The sequence below is a fragment of the Lepisosteus oculatus genome, chromosome 1, assembly GCF_040954835.1.
Source record: "Lepisosteus oculatus isolate fLepOcu1 chromosome 1, fLepOcu1.hap2, whole genome shotgun sequence".
Taxonomy (NCBI): Eukaryota; Metazoa; Chordata; class Actinopteri; order Semionotiformes; family Lepisosteidae; genus Lepisosteus; species Lepisosteus oculatus.
In genome coordinates this window covers 65,181,053-65,203,806 of record NC_090696.1, presented here as the reverse complement: position 1 = coordinate 65,203,806, position 22,754 = coordinate 65,181,053, and the positions used below count along the sequence as shown (strand labels likewise).

Here is a 22,754-nt window from a genome sequence, read left to right as displayed (position 1 = left end):
ACGTTGAAACCACTGTGTCATACCTGGTTTCCATAAGCCTCAGGTGCCATCTTTTTGTAAGCAGGTGCCATTAATGTTGCCAGATTCTGTAGATTTTGCTCCAGCCTTTCTTCCTGTGTAAAACCAAACTTTTAACACCGAAAATTTAGCTATGGCTGTAAGCAGTACATGCTTAAAACACAAAACCTTGATGTTCATATTTGTAAATGTTAGGTTAGCAGTTGTTCCACTCTAGAAGTCAAAACAGAATCACATAGAGTTCAAAAGAGCAAAGCAGGTCCAGGTTTTAATTGTACTTTCTTTTTGTTAACCTTTATATTACAATTACAGATGCAGACTAACTAAAAAGTAAAGAGGCAAGTTAATAATGTAAATGAAAATCAGTTTTTTGTCATGAAATGGACTTGAACTTATGGCTGTCATTGTTTTGTATTACATTATGTAGCTAAGAGCCAGTAAAACAAAATATTCTAGTATCCTACCCACCTCTTTCGGGTCATCGCCAAGAAGTTTGAATTTTCTAGGAACTTTGCTCCTGGCAAATTTACAGCCATTGTAATACATGCTCCATGAGCACCCAAAAGAAAAGGAGGCTCCGGAAGTTTCTGAATCCCATCCTTGACAAGCACATGTCCTCCTAGAAAGTGAATCAATGGCATATTGTAAATAGCATCTCTAAAAGTCTTTCTTTCATTTGAAGCATTTTGCATTCAGTATGGGGTGGGTTACATATAGTTTTTTCTAGTTTATGAGCTCTAAGTGGCTCTAAAGCTCACAGTGTGCTGAGGTTCTGTAGTTACCAATAGTATGTTGCATTTGCTAAATTATATATATGTTGTCAGTTGAACACTAGGAATGGAGTTGAGGCTCAAAACTAAATTGTTTTTTGGTTTGGAACTAATTTGACTTTCGACCCAACGTTTTATATGGTCTTTTTTCGCTGGCAGGGGCATTAATTAGGTGACTTATGAGTGATCCACTATTTGTTTATTCTGCCAGAATCAATAGTATGCCTTGTCTCTGCAGCTTCCAGAGGGATTGATCAACATGGGAAGTCAGGTTTGTTTTAATTAATAATCAGATGAACTGAACATTTTGTCATATTCTTGTTCAATGGTAAAATAAGGGAAATCATTTGAAAATGTAGGTACTCCCCACACCATGTATATGTGGGTTTCACAGATACGCGTGATGTAGTCATCACAGATATTAACATAATTATTTATCAGTTTCAGTCCTGTAACTGAATGTAACTGTGACTTACAAATTATGAGTTAAAGTCTATAAATTCACTTCTTGTTCTTACATTCTGTTGATTCACTTCTTGGCCTTTTGGTTGTGATCAACTTTAGAGTCAATCAGCACTTAATGTGTACTTTTAAAATCTCACTAACTTTCTGGACCTGCTAGATTTCAAAATATGTATGACAGAAAATATTTTAGAGGGAATTTTGATCAGGAAGAGTTAAGGTCGAAATCCAGGACTGTTGGTGGTCCCCTAGTATAGTACAGGACTCTAAACAGTATTTCAATTATACTTTCTAAAAAGAACTATGGGATAGCATGGGACAATTATACCCTCTAACCACCACCCCAATACTTTCAGTAAGATTTCTTATTAATTATTCATTTCTTGGTAATAAATTCCTGGAGAATTTAAAGAAAATTAAGCCCCGAGAGACTGCAGACAAAGGGCATAAAAGGCTTCATTAACATTTTGAAGACAACTACGCCTTTCATGTAGAACTCTCATTGACCTAATGCACTGGGAATGTCATCTTATTTTACATGCATGTGATTCTGAGACAGCTTTACTGGCCTACTTTCGTTAATAGAAGACCTTTTACAAAAATGTTTCAAATTTCAATAAACTATATCATGTGGTGTTCTGCAGAGGAATGTCTGTTAAGTTGGCATACCATTTTTATTGCTTGACATAGCTATGGTGAAATTTGAAGTATATTACAACTTTTTATTTCTATTTAACATTTGCTCTACTACAGTATTTCTAACACAAAATACTCTTACCCAATTTTCAGAAGCCATGTCTAAGTCAAAAATGACATTTAAGAGACAGCCTGTGCTTTATGTTATGGGATTTCCATCCATCCATTTTAGGTTCATGGGGGAGCTGAAGCCTGTCCCAACAAGAAATGGGCACAAGGCAGGATATGGGATGTGTGTCCTTCGCAGGGCACTCAAAAACACAAACACGCACACTCACACCTAGGCCAATTCCCAGGAGCCAATTAATAACACCTTGCTGTCCTGTCACATTACTTGCTTCATCTCATTTCTAAAAACCTCTTTAAAATCTTTCACAAATAAGCTCAATTACATCCAGCACCACATTCTAACCTCTTCTCATGCCTCTAAAATACCACATCTTGCTTGCACAATTTACACCTGTGTGCGTTATTGAATTCATCTCTGTTTGTTGGGCCCTATTCCGTTTGTTTTATCTTGACTTGTTTATCTGACCTTTGCCCCTTGGTGCTCAACATAATACATAACTGAGCTCTGGCATGGTGCCTGGAGCTTTTAAACTGCTTCAGTTATGTCCATGCTTGAATACCTTATATGGCTTTGGATAATGTGAATAATGTCTATTGTTGTTGGCACATATCCAGTATTTGTTTCCTTGCAAAAATATTAGAATGTGCCTGGTTTTAAAGTCCACACCATCACCCTCCCTGTGAAACAATGGCTAATGTAGAGTCAGCATCAAAAGGGTAAAGTAAGGAAGGACTCCTTCAATTCCAGTGCTGCATCAGTAACCAGGAAGGCATGTTAGAATTCATGCATTCTGCATACTCGGGGAGAGGCTTAAAGGCAGAACAAGCAAAAGATTTACCAGCTGAAACATCTATTCTGGCAGACAGACTACAGCAGCATGAAACCACCAAAACCCTCAATCTTCATGCCATTGGGTCAAGATCACATTCTGTCATGATATACAAGTTGGACTGAAACTGTTTCTTTATAGTAAAAGATGCCATGTATTCCTTCATAGGCACACTATACAAATCTTTTGGCCAACAAGTTGAAGTTGGAAAAGATGGTCTGACTAATACAGAAGGAGATGAAACTGTCCACTCTAATGGTATTCTTCTCATTAACAAAAATGTTTAGTATTGTCAACTTCCTGAATTTGCAGAAAAAAAACAAACATACCCAAAACATCCTGGCAAAATCGATGGTCAAACCACTGACACTTTTAGACACATTTCACAAATACCTGCGAAGAAGCAATGGGATTTAATGCCACAAAAGATGCCAAATGTGACCAGAAGATCAATGATCGATGATCTTACTGATCATAAGTGCAAGTCTTTCTGTGAATGACAGTGACCCAACATCCAAGCAGAAGAAGATGGATCACCAAAAGCAAAGACACAGAATCAAAGGAGAACCTCTGACATGAAGAACAGGTAATTCAATATTTCGCAGACATACATTTTATCTGTAGTTTTTTTTACTGCCTCAAGAACAGTTTATGGCACAAGTATCCATGAACCAGTCTCTTTAGATCAAAAAGGAAGGGACAGGACTGACCAAGGGAAAGGAGGCATTCAAATGTCATTGCAAGCAACATCTTTTAAAGATCTGTTCAATGAAGAATCCACTATAATCACTAATATATTCAGGTTTATCCAGTGATGCTCAATTAGACAAAAGCTTGGAACTCTACCAGTACTTAATAAGGTGGTTAAACTATTCAAATTAAGAACAACCAAGTGGCATGACATGAATACAACAGCTGCTCCATCTGTCTTAGAGCATTTGGAACTCTTTAGGTTTGGATTTAAACAATTACACAGCTTTGTTGTTAAAATTGTTCATGATAATGACAGATGATTTGGGAACTATATCTTAATTTTCTTATACCTCAGTGCTATACTTGATACTGTAAATCATGATATTCTATTTAATTGGCTACAGGGTTTGGCATCTCTGAAACTGCCCTTAAATCTTACTTTGCTGAGCACTGACATTCTCTCTCTTGCTGGAATATCTAAGTCTTTGGAGATGTACGACTCTATTATAGGCCCTCTGCTACCTAATATCTGCATATTTCTTCTCAGTCACATACTAAACTTACATAGTCTGAATTGTCACTTCTGACCTGTAAACCCACTAAGCCTAATACTGAGGTAGCTGATTTACTATTCTCTGATTGTACTAACTGTATATAAAAAAAATTGGATGACAGCAATATCTTCAATGTGTTAAGACTTAGACTATTTTATTGGGTCCTTACCTTCAATTATATTAAACCGATACTAAAACCTTGAAGACATTAATTTTGACACAATTTTGATGGATATTCACAAACACAATATTTTCACTTTGCACTGCAGAGGCATTATTGGTCTATGTCCCTCACGTTTCTCAGTAATTATTTATTTTATTTTTACTTATTTTTGTACTGTGTTTGAATTTGAGTTTTTTGTTTTTAATAAATTATTGTCTATTTTGAAAATCGTTATGTTATTGAAATATGAGATTTGTATGTATTGTAATGATTGCTTATAAAGGCACTACTTAAAATGGTCTACAGTTAATACTGTATTGTGCTTCAGTTATAATTTATTGAGAAAAATCAAATTCTTTCTCATAGAAAAGTTTGGAGTAGAGTGAGCATTATTGGCTGCCTTTTAATATTTTTTTGTGAAGTTTGATTTTTTATGAAGATGATTTTAGTTTTTTTCAGCCCGTGAGATGCCTGATACAGTAAAAGGCTTAACACCAAGCCAAGCCAGGCATGCTTTTTAAGTCAGAACTGTCATGAATGACACAGACAAAGCTGTGCTGTCTTGTGATAGATCTTTTCGGTTCTTCTACAGAAACATCAATGACTATTTAAATCACCGAAAATGGGAGAACATAAAATGGGGGAAGAGATTCTGTTGGCAGACAGGCTGGAGAAAGATGAAGGAAAGTGCCCCTTACTCTTCGTTCAGTGCGCATCTCCGGTTTGTGAGAGCCCCGTGCTTCTTCAAGGTTTGGCTTAGCTCGGAGTAGAGCCTGTCAGCCAGAGTGGGAGAGATGCCCTCCCAGATGAGGATGAGCACCACGATGGTTGCCGTGCTGCAGCTGTGCCCGGCACGCTCCCTCACCAGCACCAGCAGCTTCTCCTCCACCCCGCTCCGACGTATCACCTGCAAGAGGAAGGCCGAAGCTGGTGCTCAGTGTCAGGAGGTATTCTGGGAACCCTGTCCAGGAGAAAACTCCAGGTGACACTGAGTCCGCGGGTGGCACTGTGGCTGGAAGGTTGCCGGTTCAAATCCTGCAGCTGGCAGAGGAATCCTACTTGGCAGAGCCCTTGAGCAAGGCCCTCAACCCCAACTGCTCCAGGGGTGCAGTATATAGATAATGGCTAACCCTGTGCTCTGACCCCAAGCTTCTCTCTCCCTATTTATGTGCCTCTGTGTCTCATTGAGAGCAAGTTGGGGTACTGTATGTGCAAGAAATTGTATATGGCTAATAAAGGGGTCTTATCTTCAATACTTAATTTGGGTGTACTGTACAGAGCAGTCGTAGTTCAGAAACCATTCAAAAATCCACTTGCACACCTCTGAAGTGTTTTCTCATTTTTGTTTTGGCCTGTGGAAGGCTTTCAGATGGCTCCTGTTTTATTTTTAGTGGCTCATAAATATGTGAATGAAACCTTAATGGTAGGTAACAAAGCCCTCAAAGAGCTCTTAAAGTACTCCCCCCCCCAAGAACTACTTATACAGTATGTTGTGCCTACAAGAGTTGAAACAAAACTTAAGAGACATACTCTCTCTTGTGATTTTGCTTTTTGAAAGTTACTCATTAATTTGCCACCTGTTGAGCACTCTTTTCTGAAAGAATTATTTTCATCCTTTTATCTTACAAATTCCTTTTGCCACTTTTTAGTTTTGATATTATTTTCATTATTATCTTAAAAACTACTGGTTTAACTTGTCTTTATAATCTGTGCAAGCCTTTGATTGAAAGTGCTTTTTAAGTCAGACTCTACTTTTACAAGATATGGCTCATCTTTGGACTTTGTGAAGCTACTGATTCAAAGGTGGATTTAAATCTGGGTTATGATGTTTGCTCATATAAGGTCACTCTGAGTAGATGAAACATTGTTTTTCCCAGTTTCTGTCAAAAGTGTAGAGTAATGTCAAGACAATACTCCCTGTTTTCACTAGCCTAAATGGCGATTTTTTAAATTGTTTTCTTTTCAAAGTGACACATTTGTACCCATTTATACTGCTGAGTATTTTACTGGAGCAAGTAAGGTTGAAGTGCCTGGTTCAAGGGCACAACAGCAGTGTCTCAGCACTCAACTTAATTTCTAATTATTTCCTGGACAGCATAATATTTAGCCAATGTACTGTATACTTCAACAAAGCACAGCTAAGTGCTAGCGTGGGAAAAAATGATACATAAAACTACCTTACCCATTTGGCAATGGGACATCCCTGTGTGCTTTTACCCTCTTTGCCAGTGTACACCACTTTTTCAATCCTGATGGCTTTGCCTGTTTGGCCAAACCTGGCCAAAAAAATATGAAGCACATATAAAAATCAGTGTTTTTGAATATAACCTTCAAGTCTATGACATATAGAAATCTCACTAGGACAAATGCTCATATCCATGTGACTTACTGTTGTAATATATCCTCTTCTGAGTGACTCATCCTATATTTTGGACTGGCCCAGACTGTCAGTAACTGCTGGTTTATGGATCACAAGAGGGCTGAATTCCATGCCCATGCTGGATGTCAGTTTGTATATGATCATTTTCATGTCAAAATGGTTATTGTTTTAATTAATATATAACTTCCAATTTACATTTTTATAGGTAAAATTGAATGTTGTATGTAAATGTTCATTATATTGAATTCTACCCAAATTATATTACTCTATATTTTCATCAAGTCGTGATCTGGCTTGGTTAGTTCATGATTTGTAAAATTTTGTCTTTCTTCTTTTATTAACAAATTCATAATATGTGCACATTTTTGTTATTGTGCTCTTTTGTCAGATCGCCACACAGCAGCTGTTTAACAAATTAATCACATTTTATCTATTTAGAATTACTGATAATATGCTAATTTCACACTTTACCTTTTTTCCATGATTTCTCTGATTCCTGCTACATTTGGAGCTGCCCCCAGGTGAGTATAGTAAGGGCCTTCATCTTTCTCACAGAGTTGTTCTAGTTGGAGAAAAAAAAAATTGTAATTAACGATTCATAGTGATTTATATCACTGTAGAATAATGTAATAATATACAGTATTACCATACAGAAAAAAACACATAATACACATTTAAATTAGACATTTCTTACATGTTGCTTGGGCACTACCCATTACAGGATGAAGCAATGCAAAATTAGATCAAAAGAAGCGAGGAATGAAAGATGATTTATCTAAGAAGAAAATAACTATGCCTGTCTTTTTGTTTCATTTTGTTATTTAAGAGAATTTTGAGCTGATGTTCCAAGAAAGGTGCTACAGTATGTAAAATAAAGGTTATCACTATTAATTTTTCATATAAAACTACAGAATATTTGAAAAGGCATAAGAATTATTTTTCTACCTTTCTGCTTGTTTGTATATAATTCCCAAACCAAGCTGGTATCTCTCTGAAAAGCCTTTATACTGTAATTCAGAATTCAGACTTGTGAATATGTGTCAAACAATTACATTATGTGAGGTAATCAGGTCATGAGATATTAAACATGTATAGGACTTCCAGTCCCATAAAGTTGCACCTCAATGCATCATAAACTGCCTGAGGTAACTAGAAAATCGTATCTTAACTGATCACATCTGACTGTATATAATGGGCTTAACTGCCTCATTGACCTGTCTGAAAATGAAAGAAATGTGCTTCTGGGTTTCATCTTGCTGTCTAGGATAACACAGCTCATATAAGAGGCCAGGCAAACAGAACTCAAGAACTGAAAGAGAAGTCCCAAAAATGCACTTCGTCTCTGCTCACATTGAATAAACTAAGGATCTGTATTTATCAAAGGAGATTGATTTGAATAGGTTATAGTTTAAAATTTATATTAAATATAAATTTATATATATATTATATTTATATCTGAAGTGCATGCAGTAGTTCATCAGGGTTATTTAATTAAAAAATCTTTTGGTGCAAAAAGGATATAATTTTTGAATCTCCTGCATTGTAAAGCACACATTTTGATCAATTTCAGGCTGTAGTCATGGTTAACAAAGGAATTCGTCCACACAAACTAAACTACACTAAACTAGTAATCTGATTCAGATTGTTAAAAAAAAAATTTCATTAATTAGAAATTACTTGATTGCAATGAAAGAAAAACAAAGAAAAATCACCTTTCACTCATTTTTTAACAGTTTTAACACATCTGTGAGATTAGTTTATTTAAAAAGTCCTTCAGACCTTCAGAACAATACTTTTAAAATAACACATGTGAACATAAAAGTAATAGATATAGCTTAGTGTACATTATATTTCTGTGAGTTCAATGTAAAAATCTATCTGGATGTATGTGCTGAAAATAAGTCCCTTATAGCATGAGTCAGAAGCACTTTTAATGTACAGTTACTGTGCAGGATTAAATTCATCCCGTTTTTGTGATTTACTTTTCTTGCATGTGCTTTAATACACAATTAAAGAGTGCAGTTTTAAAAGAAGTGAAGCTATTTGGCCTGGAGGAAAGAAGTCTTCAGGGAGATATGATTAAGCTATTTAGATATGTAAAGGGGATTAACAATGGCAGAAACAGCCTCTTCCTTGTGAACAGCTTCTACCCCAGGAGTGTGCACACTCAAATTCATACATGGACTCAAGTACAGATGATTTTACTCAAAGCATTTTTTATCTTTAAATTTATCTTTTTATCTGCCTTTTTTAATTTATTACCAAAAATTACCAAACCATTTTATCAATGTGTCTTTTATGTAATAAGATCTTATTAGAATGAATCCTGGCGTTGCTGGTTTTAAAATTTACTGCCAGCAACACACTACTTGCTACTACTTGATAATGGATACTATCCTATCCATTATCTTCTTTTACCCTTTTACATATGTATTTACTGCACACTAGATCATTTTAAAATTTGGATGGTTTTTAATTCTTGGAGGTATTCTAGGAAAGTCTGAACCAATCATTAATGATTCTTGTTAGGATATTATATTTTTCTTTGGTTTGACGTTTATGAAATTTAACACCCATTATTAGAATACTTGTCTTAGTCTTACCAACACAGTGACATGATGGAAACTCATACTGAGTTTTAAAAGGGGTGTCCAACAAGTTTTTGATGGGAGTGTCCAACAGTTTCATTGGGGACTCTATGAAGCTGTTGAGATTGGCCTCTGTTTTCTTCGTTGGCGTACAATCTTTTTTTTTCAGGGAGGCAGCTCCAATGTCTCCATTTCCTAGGTCAGCATTCGTTGACAATATTGTTACAGGACCTGAGGTCTCAACCTTCACCTGCTTAGGGGACTTTATGACTAGCGATTTCCTTTCAAATAAGGGTGAGGGGTGATACTGCTTCAGCTGGTGCTCCATTGTGGCAATGATGCTCTTCTGCCGTGACTGATCACAGTCCATCTGTGAGTATTCTTGCTTTATCATATTGTTCACAGCTGAGTTCGTTAGATCTCTGGCTGTTTGAGGCACAGGTGGCTCAGACATAGGATGGTTCTCTTTTTTGATGGACTGCAGCAGATGCCTGAAATCCTCCAGATTCTGCTGGTAAGCTTGCTTTTCCTGTTTCTGCAACAGGTGCATTCGCAATATGGCATGTTTTTGAAGATCTCCTGGGTGGTTCTGGTTTTGCCCTTGCTGAGCTTGTGCACATGAGTCCTGTGACTCAGTTTTAGGATACATCTGCGCAGTCATGAGTCCCAGGATGTGTTGGTTTAAAGCACCTTGCTGAGGTTGACGTTGTGTTGATGGGGGTGGTAGCTGAGAGACATTTCTGTGGTTTGACTGTTCTCGTATCCTTTGCTGTTCTACATATTGCTTCGGGGCAGCAGGATTGGGACAGTATTGGGATTGCTGGATTTCCATTGCATTACTGAATTTACAGTGCCGATGCATTACTGTGTTATTGGTTTTTCCATAGGTAAAGTGCGATGAGTCGTTTTGTTGAGGCTGTGCACTGGGCGATGAGGAATCTAAAAATCCAGGGGTATTTGTACTAGGTGAAAGTGTTGCTGTTTGCTGCTGCACTTGCGGTGGCTGGGATTTACAGTCTGAGGATTTTAACCCTTTTTCTAACCTAATGAATTCTTCCAACTTCCAGGAGTCTTTTGGCTGACCTGTTCCTATACTTGATGTGTCTTGGGAAGGATGCTGCTGAAGAGTATTGAGTACCTGATGTTCTTCTGTGCGATCCTGGGGTGGCTGTTGCTGCTGTTGCTGTAAAAAATTAGATAAGTATTTCTGTTTTATTTCTTGTGTGCTGTTGCACTCGCCCTCCTGCAGCATTTTGGGCTGAAATGGATGTTGTACCTGCTGCTGGGAAAGGCTACTTTGTGAAGATTGATGCTGTAGCTTATTTGGTTGCATTTGAGGCTCTACCTGTTGTACACCAGGAGGGGTATTGGAGTTCACTTGCTGCCATTCAGCAGTATCAGTACGCTGAGCTTGATCTTGCTCTACATTTGGTTTATACACATCCGACAACTGCTTCTGTTGTTGCTGCATGCTAGAGTGACTGAATCCTTGGATTTGAAATCCCTGCATATTGTCAGAATCCAGTATTTTCTCCTGACTCTGATTTGACATTTGCTGTTGTTGCCGTAAATTGAAATCCTTCCATAACCGTGATAGGTCCCCTTGTTGTGGAGGCTGGGATGAGTTCAGATCTATCCATGTCGTCTCGGCATAGGAATTGGTCTGCTGCAACATTTCCCCTGCCTCCTCTTTAAAGGCTCTTTTGTGCTCCAGATTACTGCTTGGTGCTTGGTGGGCTAAAAGGTGCCGAAGAGCCTTTTGATCCTGCTGAGGTTTATAGGATGGCTGAGGTTGCGGACTGTTGGCTGAAACATGGTGAATATTAATTAACTCTGGAGCAGGAGACTGGCTGGTCCCACCTGCAGTAGGGTGGTCAAAGTGCTTCTGACTCTCAAACAGTAGCTCTTGTTGCCTGGTTTCTGATTCTTTGCTTTTCAATGTTCTTTCCATAGCTTTATCATTGAAATGAATCAATCTGTCTGTCTCACCTTCCTCAAGTGGGAACTTAGGTTCCATCCTAGAAAGGTAAGGCTCCTGACTGAAGTCTTTGTTAGACTTAACATAAGTATCTGAGGTCTCCAAGTTGTCTGAGAAGCACTCCACATGGATTTGATCTTGTAAGCTGCCATCGGGTCTTGCAGGTAGGACAATGCTGGGGACCTGCCCCTCCTGACTTTGTAAGTGTTGCTCATCTTTGCCTGGAACATCTTGGAGAGAGTAAGACTCTTGTTGTGGCTGCTTCTGGTGCTTTCCTTGAAATGCACCAGAGTATCCATCTGTGCCAAACCTGGGACTGTAAATGCTTTTGGTGTGGATCTCTGGTGATATTGTATCCAGCTGTACAGAAACAGGTATCTGGGGTGAAATGGGCAAACCTGAGACATGTGATGGGGAGTTTCTGGCTTGCTCTTCCAAGTTGCTCTCAGCTGGGCTCTTGATGGCGTTGTCTTGAGATTCATTGTTCTGTGACGTAATGGAAACATGGGCTGGGTTATACTGAGACAGTGTTTGCTCCAACAGGTAGTCAGGCATGTCTTCCATGGAAGAAGAAGTAACCATAGCACCATTTGAAATTGGCACTTTCTTGTCCCTGGAGAGTGAGAAAATGTCCCCGTTGGAGTAGTTACAGTTTTCCTTATTCAGGTTGAGCTCCTTCTGTGTGTCGGGACACTGTGGAACATCACTACACTCTGAAGGCTTCAAAGGCTCAGGGAAGCTGCCTAGCTTTCTTTCCATCTCTGCTGATTCATTTTTACTCCATGAGCTGATCACATTATTTTTCGCTATCTGACTTCCTTGCCCATTTATCTCCGAATCCATCCGGGGTTTTTTGGACTGACAAAGCTCCAGTAATGATGATTCACTAAATGCATGTTTTATTCCTCCATTCTTAATATGCTGGGATTGTTCTAATAGCTCTTGCTTTACAGGGGGACTAGAACAGTTTTCTTGATACATCTTCATTTGGTTGATTCCCATATTAGGTTTAAAATGGTTCCAGTTGCTATCCCCATTGGTCTGCTGTGGGGGCACTTCCTGTAGTTGGTTTCCATTATGCAATTTTGTGATCAGGTTTTCGGACTGGTGAACATTACTGGATTGTATAAATATCAGTCTTTCATCCGCCACATGACTGGCTCTTTCTTTTTCCATCTGGCCTGCTCTGGGTCCATCCACAAGGCTGCCCTCTGTGCGTCCTGTAAGACAAGAAAAGTCATGTTTTTCATCCTCTGAAATTCTGTTGATCATCAAAAGAAAAACAAAACAAAGAGATAGTTGTGCAGAAAAGAACATACAGTACACTGTATATACAGTAGTTTTTTTAAGATTTTTAACTTATTAACACTTTCATTATCTTCAATCTACAGTAAAATGTATGCTATGAAATTGTGAAAGGTATAAAACCATTTTTAGAAACCTTTTTCAGGTGACACACCAAAGCCAAAACATGGTCTTTCTTTTTGTTAACTTTCAGCATGGAATGAACCTTCACCTGTTCCTTTTTATAGCCTATGCACGCTGATGCAGATCCCTACTTGTACCTGTGTACAAGATGATTTGGCAAAGATCAAGCTAATGTTAACTGTGAACTCCAAAGGGGTGGATACCTGTTCTCTGTTTTCTCTTATCCAGTTATGACAGAGATAAAAGAGCAAAGATACCCATCATCACACATTTCTTTTCCACAAGTTCGACCACAGTTAATGCCGACCATTCCTTACTCAAATTGTTCATTTCTTGGGTTTCTGTACCCAGTATTATATTTTTGTAACCCTCTTAAAAATTAGTCTGGAAAATCAAAACAAATGTGTCGGGTGGTTAATCCACTATTTTTTCAAATGTTTTAAGACAATGCTAAAATTATGTAATTATAATACACAAATTGTAATTATTATCTTAATTATTTAATAGCCCTTAAATTTTAAACTTAAAGTACTTCAAATTTATTTCACTTTAGACAGTTTTGGGACTTTCAGATATACAGTGGTTTCAATGTTCTTTCTTTCAGAATTAATATGATAATTTTCAAAAATTTTCATGTTTTCACCATATAATCTGCTTTCCAAGAATGAACAATAAGCTTTCTCAGGTCTTATTAGAGCTTAATGTTGGAAACCATAAGTCAGTACATAACATTTTGAACAAAATGTCACAAGAATATTAAAGCGAAGATGTGAATTCGACAATATAATAGGATATATAAAATTTTAAAGCAGGACTATTCAGAGGACAGATAAAATACTATAATTGAATACTCTGCTACAGTATAATTGACTAATTACTTTATGGCATTAAGCAATATGCTGTTTTTCTGCTTTCAAAATGCAGCAAAAGCTTATAATTTCTCTTGAGAATTAAAAAGATATTCCTGCAAATAAAAAAAAGAAAAGCTATTTAAAAACTACTCTACATTCAGGAAGTACAACACCCCCCTAACTCAGGAAGGCATAAAAAACTTTCTTTAAATAGTCTGAAGTAACATCCCATTAAAAAGCTAAAGCACATGTTTTGCCAGCTCAGCATTTCTAATACAGCACAGACAGCCCTTCAGAAACCAGCAGCCTTCTCAGCCCAGCACTGCAGAGAGTATGCACTGTAACAGAGGAGTCTATATACTATTGTACACAATACTATCAAAGGAATTCTTAATCCTATTAATTTAGCTTCCTTGAAAAAGCTTACAGTATACCCTGACCTGATGGTGAATCAGTCCCCCTAATGGGAAGAAGGAAATGATGTAGTGCACAAGATTCTATTCACTCTTTAACGAGGACAAGCTCAACAGAACAGAGATTTGGCTTTAATTAAATGGTGTACTGGGATAAATTAAAGTCATTCCTTAATGAACTAATGTGAGTGTGCTTTTAATATATGTTTATATATGGATGCATGAAAGGCAGCCTAGGGTACTGTGCATTGTTTTTAGCTAAATATCATTGAGAATACTTTATTCCTTCAAAGAGAAAATGAAAATGTGAAAACACCCCTCATTTAGATGAGCAATATGTTGTTGCTCTAGTTTTTGATTTCCTCTTTTCAACCTCCAGCAACAAGCAACAAGTCAGACACAAGCCCTTTTGTTTCAACAGTGCTCTGCTTTAGGGGGGGTAGCAGCCTTTTAAACAAAGACTTACTTCTCCGGAGGTGGCTACTCCTGCTGTGACTATGGTGAAGAGTGACAAAATCTGCCCAAATATTTTCAAATCATTTGTCTTTGTAGTTTACTGTATGTTAGAATATCTGTTTTATTCAATAAACACCAATATTGAATCTCACAACAAGGCTTACACCAGGATTCCAGAAGTACACAGCTCAGGTTCCTACAGAGAGTCATGTCTCTGAAATTCAGGGGTGGCACTGTGGCTCAGCAGCTAACATTGCTACCTCACAGTTCTGGGGCTCAATTCCACACCTTTGGTGCTACTGTATGTTTGTGGAATTTGTATGTTTTTCCTGTGCTCCAGTTCCCTCCCACAGTCCAAAACATAATGGTAGGTTAAATGGTTTCTGAGAACACGCTAGGTGTGAGTGACCGTGTATTTGTGTCTGTTTGTCTGCCATTCAATGGAGTGGCGTCCTGCCTTGTGCCTGTTGCTTGTTGGGACAAGCTCCGGCTTCCTCACAACCCAAAATTAAATGGTTAGAAAATGAACGGATTATGATCCCCACTTACAAGTCACCATTATTTACAGATGTGGGTTTGGTACTCAATGTTTATATGATTTACAGTATATGTTTTGTGAGCAGCAAGAATCTTAATGTCATGAAGAATTCTTGTTGTGTCCTTTTAAATCTATAATCAAGTTATCATAATGTAGCAAAAAGTGGAATGCTGAAACTATATCATATGTGCATTTATGACTTACTGTAGGCTGTCTTGAGATATTAAATCCACATTCCTTGAAAATCAAAGTCTGACAGGAAATTCCACAGGATGTTAGGCATCCATTTATCCATTTTCAGGCAGCCACTTATCCTGGTAGGACAGTAGCAATCCTGAGTCTATCCTGGTAGCATAATGTTCAAAATTGAACTGAGCACATATGATAGTTCTACCCCTTTAAACAGATGCTAGGCATTCACAAGTCCTTTGCACGGCAGCAGAGACAGCAAGTATTTGGAAGAGCCAGTCTTTTTTTGGGAAGTGGTAGGCACCTGGAGCATCTGTCAATAACCCACAAACTGAGAACATGCAAATGCCACACAGATCATCAAGACTGGAATCAAACCCAGGACCATTCAGTTGTGAGGTAGCAGTGCTAAGTGCCATACAACCAAATAATTAACAGCACAGTACAATAGATAGAGAAAGATATAAATGACCCATATGGCTTTATAAAACATTTTACTGTACTGTGTATTTACTATATTCACTTCAAAGAAAAAGGAATAAGTGGAATGTCTCAGAACATTTTGCCACTCAGTTTCAGAAAAAAAAACTTTTTATGGGTCCAATCATATGCTTGGTGGCAGTAGCGTAATTTCCTACTGCTCTCCTGAATGTCATTAAAATCAGACCACTGATGCAAGCATCGGACACGCAATGAATTGTGGGAGGAAACTGAAACCCAAGCCAACATGAGAAGAACATAATAAACTCCACACAGACAGCACCCCAGGAATTGAAGCCAGGGCCCCAGCATGGTGATACAGCAATGCTAACTACCGTGCTGCCTCATACACTATTAATGAACCATGCATTTAACTGAAGTATTAAAATGTTTTTAACTTCCTATCCACAATATCCTCTGTCACATTTTTTACTAATTGCTGAATCCCATAAAGCTCAAATACTGTACATTGGCTCTCAGACAATCTGTCTACCATCACGAGGTGAACATCAAAGACACAGATGTTTATCTGTGTGACCAAATGTTGCAGCATGACTGTGGCATGTTACAAAATAACTGTTCTAAATTTGCAAGGAATTATGTGCAGTACTTATCGAGCCTCACAGCATGATCATGTGAGACGAAAACACTATTGCATATGCAAAATATGTGATATATATTACAGTATGTATTTGTCTTCCATCTAGAGATGCTAAAGTTTGAAATTTGGTACAGTCAATTTTTCTTGACAATCTGACGTTTACAGATCATAAAGTGAAAGTGAGGTATTTTCAAAATGGAGATGTGTAACACAACTTTATTATTTCTTAAACATTTCAAAAGTAATGTGTGTAAGTTAGAGGGAACGGAAAAGGAGTTCTTCGAATTGGGATGTCACAGAAATTACTCTCCAGAAGATCAAAGGCGAGGTCCTATGCTTGTTATTTAATTTCCCAAATTAGGCATTCATTCCTGTGCAGCTCTTTATCATAAAGAGGTCGATATTACAGATGGTGTGCCCTGATCCTAACTTGAAATATGCTCAGTGTCAGCATTTGAACGTACCTCACTTTACTTGGTTTATTGTTATTCTCTCTGCTTTACATTCTGTCTCGGCTGCTCTGTGGGGTGCACGGCACTCATTAGCTGTATAGCCTTATTCTAGTCATTATGCACACATATTATATGGGTAGTTCACAATCGCTGTGACAATGCCACAATCAAGTACAAAAGGCACAGCTTGCTCTAAGGTTTAGAAAAGTTGCATTGAATACAGTGGCTAATTTAAGAGCAACCAAAATCACCTTAGTTTAATTCTAATTCAAAACCTTAAAACTTTTTCTTTACCAAAAAAAACTTAACACTTTACAATAGTTTTGACAGCCAAAATCTTGTTTTGTTCAAACGGATTTTAACTGTAGCATCCGTGAACTATATAATGGTTACATCCTTCTGAAAATGGGCATGTTCATGTGTTCACTCAAGTATCACCTGGGTAAATGGCAAACCTGGTGTGAAGACATTCACGTAACACAGACCAGTGAAGTTTCAAAGCACAAAATAAACAAGAGCAGACTGTTATGATGCTAGTATTTACTGTGGGTTGAAATCTAAAAGCTCTATCATACAATTAAGAGACAGTTGGAGTGTTGGGACTGTGTTTTATTTTAATGCACTACAGGTTGCAGTAACAGTATGTTAATAATAATCAAAGGCAAATAGACCTATAAAAATGACAGGTTTTAGGAAAAGCAAACGACATTGCAAGTCTAGGTAAAGTAGCTGTGTATCTTCTTTTTCCTTGAGCATTTGGAGCCCAAAACTTGGCATTGAAGCCTTTTTTTCCTGATCAATATTCTATAACAGACTTTTATTGTATTTTTAATTGTATTCATCAACTTTAGATTGGAAACAGCTCACAGCAATCTAGTACATTTAAGACAAGTAAGCAGAGAAATTGAGATAAGAAACAATGATTCACAAATTAGTAAATACTGTATAATTCCAAATTGTTATAAGAAACCCTGTATCAAGTACTGAGCATGAAGCTGAAACAGTACTGTGTACAGTATGTAAAAAGAGAGTTAGAATGAAAACAAATCACACAGGCTACATACAGTACATAGTTCGACTTTCTTAATATTTGCTAATTTAACATCAAATTTATTTTCGTAAATGAAAAGCAGAAGCAATGCCTTCCTCTTTTTTGTAACAGAAACACAGTATGAAAAGAGCTTCAAATGTCATAAAATAAAACGTGCAAACAAAAAAACTGGTCGGCACCTCTCGGCCACTCACTAGAACTGATTGCACTCGAAGCATTGATTTTTGTCTGCTGCACAACAGTTATTAATGCACGTCACATCAGCAGCATCTGCGAAACAATTACTGCAGCCAGGCCAAACACCGCAGTCTAATCCGTCATAATTATGACCTGCCTCTTTGCAGATGCTGTGGGGGGCTGGTTTAAAAAAAGCAGATTTCAAGGAAAAAACTGAGGCACCCTAAACGATGGCTGTTGTTGACTTGTGAAGCAACTAACATTAGCCGCTGGCCCTGTTTCAGCCTAAAAGACTTTAAGTATCCAGCTTTGAATGCCTGTATATTGTAATCGTAAAATATAGGCATTTTTCCTGAGAAATTTGTAAATCTTATCTAATTCTCAGGATTTTCCATTCAAATACCGCATTTGTGTGAAAATATTTTCTTCAGGTTTTCTAATGGTTTTCCATAGTGTATTTAATTGTAAACAAAAATGTGATGCTCATTTTACTGTATGTTAATTCCTGTTGGGTTTAGCATGAGGGTGAAAAGGGCAGGGAGACTGGTCCTTAGTAAGCAAAGTGCTAATGTGTTAGATTTTGCAGTGTTTTTTGAGCCTGTACTCAATTTTAATGGAGTTCTAACAAACATTCAGGAGGATGAGGGCAGTCGGACTAATTAAACTCAGCTGCTGCAACCCAAAACTAATCCTGACTTAATTTATCAAATTCCCATATATACAACATTTCACTCACTCCTCTTCCTCACTTCGCCCCATCTCCACCTTTGTAGCTACCCCTTGGTCACCCTTTCACTGAGCATGAGGATCCTAGCCTACCTTTTCTGTGCCTGGGAGATTGGCCTTAAACCACACGGGTTAAGTTTTCACAAACTCATATTTGTGAAATGATTCTGTTTTCACAGAATCTTCAGTTGCCCTCATTCCCCGTGAAATAAGGAAGTCACTCTGTGGCAAAACTGCTGATCTGGTCCAAATTGGCACCCCCAGTTTGGTGTCAGTCAAAAGAAAACAGAACATTGCATATAAATTCAATTTAATAGCTCACAATATAAGGAATCTGAAAAATATATCTATATAATTAAAACTCAAAATGGTCATTATTGCTCATTTCTAACAGTATAATTTTAACATGCTATCTTTCTATAGAGAATCTCCTGGATATATGTTTTTGCTATTTGTGGATAATCTCACAAAACAGAGTTCATTTAAAATCTGAAAGCCTGTCTTTATATAAATATAAACTTAAATATTTAAACACAACATTACGTACCGTTTTTTTGTTTCAGGATCAGTTTAAGAAGGAATCCTATTTTCTTACCAATTGATAATAAGTAAGCTGTTTATAAGTAAAGTGCACAAGCACAACACAACCTTTTTTGAGCTTGTCATCTTTAACTTTTGATCTACAATACTTTGCTTGTACTTCTTACGTTCGTCTTATAATTTGTAAGATATTAATTGGTTGTTTTGGGATATTCTAGTTTGTTGAAATAACCATTGCATTCAAATTGTGGTTGTACGTCTATGAGTGTATAAGAAATCCCAATTGAAAAAAAGGGGCAAGAACAAAAAAGATCACTGTTTACTTTGTAGAAACCATAAACTTTGTTCAGCCAGTGTTACGTCAAGATCCCCTACTTTAAGGGTTGAATCATGAACCAATATCTTCTTAATCCCCTGTGAACATAAGAATGGTTCACCAGAGGAGGCCACTCAGTCCATCTAGCCTGAATGATAGTTAATTGACCCAAGGATTCAACAACATGGTTTGGTCCTTACTCCCACAACCCTATTTTGGGTAAGAAAGTGCCCTCTTTGTGTTCTGGTTTGTGTTTCATTGCTGATTCTCAGGACGTCAACAAGGGTGACTTTGCTAATGCCTTTGAAGATTTTAAATACTTGGATCAGTTCCCAAATAGGGTCCTAGTAATAATTTGGGATTACTTTGGCTAAATCATCCTGAACCGAGATCATCAGGCAGGGTCCAATATAATGCCAACAATACAATGAATCATTACCATAAAAAAGAACATCCTTTAAAACATATATTAAAACAGCAATCCTCATAGTTCACAAATATTAGTTAGAGTATATGGAAATAAGAATTGTTCAACCAAATTTTGATTTTCTCAGTTTAATTGCCTTTTCTTCAACACTTCTTTATGTTAATTAAAATAATATTTTTTATTGTTATTTAGATCTTGTCTTTGAAAGCAAGTGTGAGCAGATTAATATAATTTCCCCATGTAAATGAAGCACTTAAACTTTCTGTCATTTTTGGACAACAGAAAAGATATTGGATATACAGCACTGTAACAGCATTAATGTGCCATCAAGATAAGAAGAAACAGTGATTCAATCTTTGATACATAAAGTAGAAACAGAGCTCTTCATCAATTTATGAATGGAATGCTTCTCTTTAGGAACTGGAATAATTCTATGCCACAGAGTTCAATATGATTCTTTCAGTAAATTAATTCTCTGTCATTGAAACTGATTATCACATCTGGAGTCCATTACACTTGCTTATGAACACAAAAGAAGAACTGTCACCTTCAGGCTACATCTGTTTTCCTCAACCTTGGTTTAAACAGTTTTAGAATCACTGCCAAGCAAAAGAAAAAAAAAGCCCAGCATTATTATATCGTTCATCCATTTAGGATGGATGAAATCATGTATAGCATGTTATCCAAAATAACTAAATATATTAATTTATGAAGCCTGTCAGAAATGATTAACCTGTCTTACACTTCTGTATGGTTTATGTTGGTTTACTATACATAGAACAGGGCAGAGGAAAGACTGTTCTATATATCTAATTGCATAAAGATAATTTGAGCAGGATGGTGGCATCGCTAATAGGTAACAACTACTTACACACATACAATACTTTCCATATTTTTAGAATGGAAGAAAAAAGCTTGTAAACATTTGCAAAAGGAGCACTTGAAAAGACCACCTGCTAAATAAATAAGCTGTCAGATCTTGATTTTATGGAGTATCCCCTAATACACCCCAGGTGGTCATGTTTATAAATGGGATCAAAATTGACCAACACATACAGTATCAACAACACAAACAGAAACAATATTACCAAAAAATAACATGCTAACTTTAAGACTTGTTTTTGCTTGTAACTTCCCCTTAGTACAGTACAATAAGTTTTAATTTCCACTGCTGAAAAAAAAACAAACTTGATAAAGTACTACTTATTCTGTATAAAAACAAAGAAAAAAATTAAATTCACAGTATATACAGTATAGAATCAAATTCAGTTGAGTCAAATTCTAATTAATGCAATGCATTACAAGTTCATTTAGCATAACTCGCCTTGCTAAGGGAACAGAAGCCTGTTCTGGAATGAACCAGGGAGCTGCTGCCAAGGTGAAGATGGGGCAGAGAGAGGTGCAGGAATGAAGTTCATTTAGCATAACTTGCCTGGCAGAGAGCACTGCCTCCTGCCTGTGAGGACAACAATGACAAGACTCCCCTCTCTTCATATGGAATGAGCCAGGGAGCTGCTCCCAAGGTGATAATGGAGTAGAGGGAAAGGTGCAAGAACGAAGAGTGGAGGGATTGCTCAGTAAGCAATATATTTCTGTGTATTGTATATAAGTGGAAGCGGGAAAGATTGTGAATTGAACCTTCTACCTAAATTCTGTTTAAAAACATAATCAATATTATAGCTTTAATTATGTTAGGAAGTGTATTGTCTATTTACTGTATATAAATGGACTTCAGGTAAAAAAATGAAAACTACAATGCATTTAAAACTAAGAACATCAGCACTTTTTCTGGGAGTCAGGCACATACTACCTAACGATATTATCAAAACTGATACCTTGCTTCTTCCAAAAAACTGCTGGGAAAAAATTCTAAGATCAGTTGGCTTTTAGTAGTCAGACAAGCTATACTAGTCAAATAACATCATCTCATTTGTAACCTTTCTTATGTTTTGGATATTATAGGACTGCCGGTTTCAACAAGTATGATTGAAGATAACTTTGTAAACCAGAGAGTTCCTGATCTCATGGGGAAGTCAACCACAGTTTAGTGTCTTGCTGTGAGGACAAACAAGAGACCAGCATCATAAAACTGGAGAGTGGGGGCAGGAGTGTAACTTATCACTCATGAGAGCTTCCTTTCACGGCTTTAAAATCCACAAGCAAGCATTTGGAATATATACAGAATTCAATAGTATACCAGAGCAGGGATTTTTAAGACAGGAATTGTATGTTTGCTAGAATGCAACATAGTCCCAGTTTAAGCTTCTGAGATTTTAATAGTTTTTAGGAAATATTCATTGACAGCCTGGCAAGTAGGGCATTAGAGTTTTCAATCCTGGATTCTACATGTACAATCCTGGATTCTACATTCTGTTGAATGAAAAGAATGTGTCCAAGACATGACATGTGACATGTTGGACATGCAATTTTAATTTTATCACAAAGCCCAGTTCGACCAGCATTGACAGCCATAACAATTTGATTTTCTAGACAATTTGATTTTTGATGCGGAGAACCAAGTAATGTGGCCTCACTCTTATAATTTTTTTTTTCATTTAAATACAACAATACAAATTTGGTTTGCGAGAAGACGTGAATGGCATCAGAATAAAGGTGGACATTCGAACCACAACATCAAAAACGTGGCAGCATACAGTATATTATACATACTCAACAGAAGAGGTCTCAGTTCATTATGAGAGAAAAAAAAGTTCTGAGACATTGGAATATAGTTGAAAACTGACTAGCGTTTTACAGTGGTTATTTCATTATTTTTGCCATGCTTTCCAATGGTTTTAACATTCCTACACTGTGTTTTACCACTCTAGACCATTTGGATACCATGGTATACCACAGTAAAACACTTCTAAGGAACATATACAGTACAGTACTGTAGTATTCCTTGGTG

The 22,754-nt window shown here is 37.1% G+C and overlaps 1 protein-coding gene across 4 annotated transcripts in view; it reads right to left on the bottom strand.

Moving 5' to 3' along the window:
• tet2 (tet methylcytosine dioxygenase 2) overlaps positions 1 to 22,754 on the bottom strand; it is a 69,271-nt gene that overhangs the window by 9,416 nt on the left and 37,101 nt on the right. For 3 of the 4 annotated variants that reach the window (XM_015345718.2, XM_015345717.2, XM_015345719.2), the window contains exons 2-7: positions 9,239 to 12,421; positions 7,107 to 7,197; positions 6,438 to 6,531; positions 4,954 to 5,162; positions 487 to 637; positions 24 to 128 (exon numbers count right to left, since the gene is read on the bottom strand). In XM_015345718.2, coding sequence (XP_015201204.2) covers positions 24 to 128; positions 487 to 637; positions 4,954 to 5,162; positions 6,438 to 6,531; positions 7,107 to 7,197; positions 9,239 to 12,377 — 3,789 coding nt within the window. In that variant the 5' untranslated portion in view covers positions 12,378 to 12,421. The remainder of the gene's footprint in view (positions 1 to 23; positions 129 to 486; positions 638 to 4,953; positions 5,163 to 6,437; positions 6,532 to 7,106; positions 7,198 to 9,238; positions 12,422 to 22,754) is intronic. The other variant, XM_015345721.2, reaches the window with a different exon arrangement.